Source organism: Budorcas taxicolor, chromosome 23 (genome assembly GCF_023091745.1).
Source record: "Budorcas taxicolor isolate Tak-1 chromosome 23, Takin1.1, whole genome shotgun sequence".
In the NCBI taxonomy this organism is placed as follows: Eukaryota; Metazoa; Chordata; class Mammalia; order Artiodactyla; family Bovidae; genus Budorcas; species Budorcas taxicolor.
In genome coordinates, this window is record NC_068932.1 from 16,187,407 (window position 1) to 16,195,643 (window position 8,237).

General features: G+C 45.7%; 1 protein-coding gene across 1 annotated transcript; it reads left to right on the forward strand.

Annotated features, from left to right (window-relative positions):
* The first annotated feature begins 268 nt into the window (after nucleotides 1-268).
* Nucleotides 269-7,530, forward strand: LOC128068070 (cytochrome P450 2C42-like). Its single transcript, XM_052661215.1, has 5 exons — nucleotides 269-326; nucleotides 1,059-1,110; nucleotides 4,486-4,585; nucleotides 6,485-6,626; nucleotides 7,349-7,530. Exons 1-5 carry the CDS (start codon nucleotides 269-271, stop codon nucleotides 7,528-7,530), a joined length of 534 nt encoding a protein of 177 aa, XP_052517175.1.
* Nucleotides 7,531-8,237: the final 707 nt, after the last annotated feature.

An 8,237-nucleotide genomic window follows, 5' to 3' on the forward strand; every position in this document is an offset into this window, starting at 1 on the left:
CCCTCCACAGGTCTTCCAGTCATGTCTGGGTGCGCCTGGGCATGCCCAGAACCCTTGTTTTTGGAGATAACCGCTAGCCCAAGGCACATTTACCATCGGCTTAAGGTCAAAGTACAAGTCTGGCCACCATGTGTTTGGTGGATGTATTGCGGTAGTGGAGTTTAGCACCTCTCGTTTTAGTCCATTTTGCAGCTTTCAGGTGATTTTGACGGGTTGATGCGGGTTCACGCTGGCAACTCCGGAGCAGAGTAACTGGGTCATCCACAAGATGGCCCAGCCGAGTTGTCCTGGTCCTGTTGGCGCCTTTGAAGCTTTAGCCTCAAGGGGTTGGACGGGTGCAGAGATGTTTTCCTTTTTTTTTTTAGCGTCTTTTTGCTCTGCTGAAGCAGCTGGGCGTACGTGGTTGCAATGCACCCAAGGCCCGATACCGTCGACCTTTAGGGCAGTTGGGGTGGTAAGAAGAACAACATAAGGACCCTTCCATTTGGGTTTTAGTGCCTTGGTTTGGTGCCTTTTGACCCATACCCAGTCTCCGGGGCCAATGTCATGTGAGGGAATAGTTCCCTTATTTTGACTCATATGTATTTCCCGGAGCAGTTTCCAGACACGAGAGTGCACCTTGCTTAAGGCCATCAAGGCCTCTTGGAGTTGCCCCAACGTGGGAAGCGGTAGTTTCTTCCCTTCAAATATTGGACATACAGGGGGAGGTCTCTCATACAGAATCTCAAATGGGGTCAGATTAAGTTGATAAGGAGTATTACGCACACGGAAGAGGGCGAAGGGAAGGAGGGTCACCCAGTCCCCGCCAGTCTCTATAGCCAATTTAGTTAAAGTTTTTTTAGAGTCTGATTCATTTTTTTTACTTGCCCTGAGCTCTGTGGACTGTATTTACAATGTAACTTTCATTTAGTCCCCAGGGCTAGGGCAAGGCTCTGAACTATTTGACTCACAAAAGCAGGTCCATTATCAGAGCCGATGGTCACTGGCAGGCCAAACCTGGGAACTATTTTTTTTTAAATCTCTTTTTGCCACTATCATCGCGGTTTTCTCCTTTGTAGGAAAAGCTTTTACCCACCCTGAGAAGGTATCCACCAATACTAACAAGTACAGGTAACCATACTTGCCTGGCCTTACCTCGGTGAAATCTATTTCCCAGTGTTGCCCTGGTCCTTCTCCCCGATACCTCAGTCCTGCATGTTGTCCTTTTCCTGGCCTCATCTGTTGACACGCCTTACAAGCATGCACTATGTTCTTTACAGTTGTCTGGTGCCGGGGAAATCGCAGGCGCCCAGTTTGAAAGAGCATCAGAGTCTTTTTTTTTTTTTTCAGATGAGTAGACAAGTGCAAATGTTCACATAGTTGCCGTCCCAACTGAGCAGGGAGTATCAAGTAGCCGTCTGAGTCTCGGTACCATCTATCTTTATCTTTTTGAGGGTTGGTGTGTTTTTGGATCCAAGCAAAGTCTGTGGATGAATACTCAGGGGTTGGGGGCAGAGTTCCCATACCTGGAGGTGGAAGTCCGATTGCCAACACAGGGGTGATGAAATCTTTATCAGCTACTTTTTGAGCTGCCAGGTCTGAGGCACGATTCCCTCGTGCCGTGGGGCTGTCACCCTTCTGATGTCCAGGTACGTGTACTATTGACACAGCCCGAGGCATCTGTACAGCCTCTAAAAGTCTACGGATTTCAGGCAATTTTTTAATTTTTTTTTTCTTTAGCTGTCAAAAACCCCCGTTCCCGATATATCGGGCCCTGGATGTGTACCGTGCCAAAAGCATAGCAACTTTCAGTGAAAATAGTTATTCTTTTTCCTTTGGCTCTCTCTAATGCTTGAATCAGGGCAATTAACTCTGCCTTTTGTGCTGAGGTATCCGGGGAAAGGGCCTCTGCCCATATCGTCTGTCCAGAGTCATCTACTATTGCAGCTCCCGCCCGTCTCTGTCCATCTTTTACATAACTGCTACCATCTGTGAACCATTTTAGCTCACTGTTATCCAGTGGAGTATCGGTTAAGTCCTTTCGCATTGCTGTTACCCCGGCCAGTATCTCATCACAATCATGGAGGGGGCTATTTTCCCCCGGATTGGGCAAAAGAGTGGCTGGATTTAGAGTGCAGGGCACTTGGAAATGAATCAGTGGGGTGTCAAGTAGCAAGGCCTGGTAGTGCGTCAAGCGGGCATTAGAAATCCATTTACCTGGGGGTTGCTTTAAAACTCTCTCTATGGCATGAGGAGTGTAGACCAAGAGTCTCTGTCCATAAGTCAGTTTATCAGCATCGTGGACTAAGAGCGCGGTGGCTGCGATGATATGGAGGCAAGGTGGCCATCCGGCTGCCACTGGGTCCAGTCTCTTGGAAAGGTAAGCTATAGGTCGCTTTTATGGTCCCCATCTCTGTGTTAGTACCCCTTTTTTTATCCCCCGCTTTTCATCTACAAATAATTGGAAAGGCTTAGATGGATCAGGGAGGGCAAGGGCAGGAGCTTTTAGCAAGGCTCGCCTGAGCTCTTGGAAGCCCTCTTTTATTGGCTCAGTCCATTTCCAGTCCTTGTTTTTTTTGGTCCCTTCATATAGGGGCCTCGCCTTTTCTGCAAACCCCAAGATCCATAACCGGCAATATCCCACCGTTCCCAGAAATTTTCTCACTTGTCTAGGGTTAGCCGGCTCAGGGATCTGGAGGATGGTTTTTTTCATAGCCTGTGTTAGCCACCTCTGGCCCTGTTTTATCTTATAACCGAGGTATGTAACCTCTTGCTTGGCAATCTGGGCCTTTTTGGCACTAGCCCTGTAACCTAAAGTCCCCAAGGTTTGGAGAAGGTCACGTGTTGCCTCTTGGCACTCTTTTTCTGTGCTGCTGCCAGCATAAGGTCATCAACATATTGTAATAAAACAATGGTAGGGTGTTCAACCCGATACTCACGGAGGTCTTCGTCCAGGGCCTCATTAAATAACGTGGGCGAGTTTTTGAAACCCTGTGGTAAGCGAGTCCATGTCAGCTGCACAGGGGTCTGACCACCATCTTCCTGCCATTTGAAGGCAAAGATCTCTTGGCTTGCGGGGGCAAGAGGCAAACTGAAAAAGGCATCTTTTAAATGTAAAACAGTGTACCAAATGTAGTTTGGAGGCAAGTTGCTTAGCAATGTATAAGGGTTAGGAACCATAGGATGAATATCATTCACCCGTTTGTTGACTTCTCATAGATCTTGAACCGGTCTGAAATCAGTTCCCCCAGGCTTTTTTACAGGCAACAGGGGAGTGTTCCATGGGGACCGGCACCTTTTCAGGACCCCAGCATCTATGAGGCATTGTATATGAGGAGTAATTCCTTGTCGAGCCTCTTGACTTATGGGATATTGTCGTACCCTCACCGGGGAAGCACTGGCTTTCAGTTTCACAATGATAGGGGGCCTCTGTTTGGCCAGTCCCATTTCTGCTGTTTCAGCCCAGGCCTGAGGGTATCTTTGAACCCATGGTTGTACTTTGGGGCTTATTGTCGCTGGGGCCTCTGGCAAGCAGAGTCCGTATTCATCTTTTAATGCCAGACACAGGACCTGAAGAGGATGCCCGGTCCCATCTAAAACTGACACTTGTCCATGGTCGAAATGAATTTGGGCATTTACTTTAGACAGTAAATCTCTTCTTAACAAGGGCGCTGGACACTCAGGTATGACCAGAAAAGAATGGGTTACCTGGTGGGCCCCCAAGTTCACGTGCCATTTTGTAGTCCATCCATATCATTTAGTCCCGGTTGCTCCCTGCACCCAGCTACTTTTTTTAGACATGGGTCCATCTTTTTGGTTTAAGACTGAGTATTGAGCTCTCGTGTCCACCATGAAGCTAACTGGTTTCTCCTCCACATTTATAGTTACCCAGGACTCGGGGAGGGGCTTCGAGCCCTGACCCCCCTAGTCGCTATCCTCACCCGCGTAGAGGATATGACTGTCTGGAGAGGGAGTCTCGTTCTTGGGGTTCTTGGGCCCCTTTTTTAGATTTTTTTGGGGGCATTTATCTTTCCAATGTCCAAACTCTTTACAAAACGCACATTGGTTTTTCTCAAGCTTATGCCTTGTCTTTTTTTTTTTTCAGTTTTTGAGTCCAATTTTTTCCTTTCTGGAACCTGTTTTTGTTTTTAACCCCAGCAAAAAATATCTGGGCCAGCTCTTTTTGATTTTTACGGTTTTTTTTTCAGCTCTAAATTTTTTTTTTTTTTTAATGTGGTCCTCTCTCTCTTTTGGGGTCTCTCTATGATTAAAAACTCTTGGCTGCCCTCACTAGATCTTGCAAGGATTGTTTATTTAACCTCTCTATCTTTTGTAACTTTTTTCTAATATCGGGGGCTGCTTGATTTACAAATGCTAACATAACTGCCACTCGTGACTCATCTGCCTGTGGGTCCATAGGGGTATACTGTCTAAAAGCTTTTATTATCCTTTCCAGAAAGGCTGCTGGTCTCTCATTTGGCTGTTGTCTCACTGGATTTATTTTAGCCAAGTTAATTGGCTTTTTGGCGGCCCCTCTAAGGCCAGCCATGAGAGTCTGACGGTACACTCGGAGACGCTCCTTACCTTCAGCGCGTTTGAAGTCCCAGTTGGGTCGCACCAAGGGGAACCCCTCCTCAATGAGGTTAGGCTGTATTGTGGGCCTCCCATCCACCCCTGGCACATTTTTCCGGGCTTTTGACAGGATCCGTTAGTGCTCCTCTGTAGTAAAAAGTACCTGTAATAGTTGCTGACAATCATCCCAAGTGGGATTGTGAGTAAACAGGATAGACTCTAAAAGATCAATAAGACCCTGCGGTTTTTCAGAGAAGGAGGGAGTCTGGGTTTTTTAATTGTACAAATCACTAGTGGAGAAGGGCCAATACTGATATGTCTGTTCTCCACTCTCTCTGGCTGGCACTGCCCAGACCGGAAATGCATGAATGGTGGAGGAGGCAACCTCCGGGTCGTCTTCTGCTACGCCGGCCTTTTTTTTTTTTTGCCTTTCTCCGAGTTCTCTAGGCAGGGCCCCTTTTTCTGGGAGGAGCTGAAGGCTTGGTTCTCTTTTTGGCTTCTCCCGATGAAACGTGTGGAACCTGTGGAAGCAAGGGTCGGGAAGAGGGAAGGGAAGTGAGGGGCTGAAAAACAAAAGGTTTTAGCCAGGCCAGGGGGTTTTCCACCAGGTCCTGTCAGACCAAAATATATGGAGTTTGGTCTGGCTGGGTGTCCTGAAGGGTAGGGGGTGAGCACCTTCTCTCTGACCGCTTGAATAGTAGGCAGGCTGAAGGTGCCTTCTTGTGGCATCAAAAGCAGGCCACTCGGCAGAACAAAAAGTTACTAACTTGCTTTTTTTCACCAGCAATGATAGATTCTGTGCTCTAGACTTGAAATCAGAGAAGTGGTTAATCATAAGAGATAAAGGAGTAGAAGTTGTTTGTCCCATGATCACAGAAAAGTACACTGGGAGCCAACAGAGCACACAAAGAGCAACACAGACACCACAAATAGACAAAGAGATAACAAACGCAAGGTGGCCACCGACAATGCACTCAATCTTACCTGCAGGATGTTCACAGAGCCAGCCACCTCCCCAGCACGAAACTAGGCCCCGGCCTTATGCTGGGCTTAATCCAGTAACCAGAGCCAGCTGCCTCCCCAGCATGAAACCAGGCCCCGGCCTTACGCTGACTTGCCTCTGCACTTTACAGCCAGATGCCTCCCCAGTACGATACCGGGCCTCGGACTTAATCTGGGCTTCTGCAACGTTAGCACCGGTGCTCAGAGCTCTTATCTCCTAACGAGGTTACTCCCTTCTACCAGGAGAGTTGTCCTCCCCGGCGGGACAGAGATCCCGGACGAGCCCCCAGATGTTATGCTCCGAGCCCATATCTCCGAACTGACTGAGAGAGCAAGTCCACAACAGTAATGCAAAAACAAGAAGGGAGCTTATCTCTAGCGCGCTAGGGCTCAAGTCTCATCCCACACAAGGGAATCCGACAAAAGCCCCGAACAAAGGAGTATGGCGGCTTATATACAGGCAGTTCTTTGTCTCAGTTACAGGAGTAGCTGGCGTTACATGATTGGCCAGGCAGGATGAGCGCATATCCTGTCTCTTTCTGGTAAACATGACTCAGGTCCTAGAGACCGTCGTTTGGTCCCTAACAGAGATGAGTGAGAATTGAAATGATAAAATAAAGCACATGGTGGGAATAGACACTTGTATCCAAATGTGGTGATTAACAAATTGGATTCATAAGATCTGACACCCTAGGACCCAGATACCGAGGTTTTCAGATGCTGTTGAAGTTCACTTTAGCAGCATCACTGCCACTAGTCTTAAACTTATCCTTGTTAATTACTTGTTCTGTCTGCCTCAAAATACCACTGCCCTTCTTTGGACTGAATATTTCTCATTACTGATCCTCAGAATGGACTAAGCAATTTGAAGCATTTCTTCTAGCTTCGTGACTTCTCCATAGTTTTGTTTATCTTCATCTGTTCTTTCCAGGGCATAGATATATTAACATCACTGACTTCTGTGCTACATGATGACAAAGAATTCCCCAACCCTGAGATATTTGATCCTGGCCACTTCCTGGATGAGAGTGGCAACTTTAGAAAGAGTGACTATTTCATGGCTTCCTCTACAGGTAATATTTTTTTTTCTTTTCCCCTCAATCCTTTAGAGGACAAGATACTTTCTAAGGATCAGTTGGGAGTTACATAGTAATCCTATGGGGCTGGTAGAAATGCTTTCTCCATGATGAGGGGCATCAATCCCAATACCCACGCACTTTCCCTCCCCATAAGACATTGTCATTTTGGGGCTAGATTACTAGAGTTTTGGTGAGGTGATGCAGTTATTTCAAATTTAGAAATAAAACTTGAGCTGGAAACTGAAAATGTAAGAGAACCATATCTTAACCAAAAAGAATCGTGTGTTATAAAATCTCAACGTGTATTGGAGGTTGACGAAGAGTAGGTATACTTAAAGCAGAGAACAGACACTGTGAAGAATGGAAAGAAACATGGGGGACTACTAGATTAGGATCAGAAAATACAGCCAGTATTTGTGACTTTCTAGAAAAAGATAGATAGAAACTTGAAAATATGAAATTACAGTTATAATATGTGAATAATTTAAAGAAGTGTTTGGAATAGTCAGTAAATATTTGTTGAAAGAATAATATTTGCTATGGTAAGATGTCAGGTGGATAGCATATATGTCTACTCTTTGTCCATCAGTCTCTCTAGTCACCATGCTTTCCATCCATCCATTCAAATATTCATGAAATGGTTACTACATAATCTCTTTTTGACAGCCAGAAAGACAGAGTTCAAGGAATATGTACACTCTGTTTGTTATTTTTAGGAAAACGTGTTTGTTTGGGAAAGGGCCTGGCCCGCGTGGAGCTGTTTTCATTCCTGACCACAATTTTACAAAAATTTGCCTTGAAATCTGTGGTTGATCCGAAGGACCTCGACACCACCCCAGTTGTCAATGGGCTAGCTTCTGTGCCACCTTTTTACCAGCTCTGTTTCATTCCTATGTGAGGAATGTTAGATCATCTGACTTCTTCAGTGATGCTGTCTTCAACTCCCTCTCATCTGCGGCATCGTTCACCTGCTTCCCCTCATCTTTCTGGAGAGTGCCTGCTCTGATCTTTCTTCATTCATTGTGCAATTTCACTGCAGAAATGTATCTGCTGTTCTTCATACTCTGTAACATCTGTATTGGCTACCAGATAATGCACATAATTATCTGATGTTGAGTAGTTCTACATGCATAAGACTATATACTCCATCAAAATAAAACAAGATGATTACTCTCTATACAACACAGAGCTATTTCTGCTATGCCTGTTCCTAATAAAACACATAACTTGGCAAGCCAGTACCAAACTTTCCTTCCTTTATGCATATTGCAGACAAGTGAGGAAAGAAAAAAAAAAAAAAAAAGACAAAGATGTCACATGGTCCTCATAAGCACAGAGAAAGACAGAGGGAATGAAAGTAGGAAAGCTCCCTTAGGTGCATGTTACCATGAGTTACTTGAGGTTTGGACTTGAAAGTGAAAGAAATTGTTTTCAGGATCATCTTCATCCTGTAGGGATTATGGAGATCACTGTTGATTGTTGTTTAGTTGCCCAGTAATGTCCGACTCTTTGCAACTCCATGGACTGTGGCCCATGTGCCTCTCTGTCTGTGGGATATAATATCTCGGCCACGAATACTGGAGTGGGTTGCCATTTCCTTCTCCA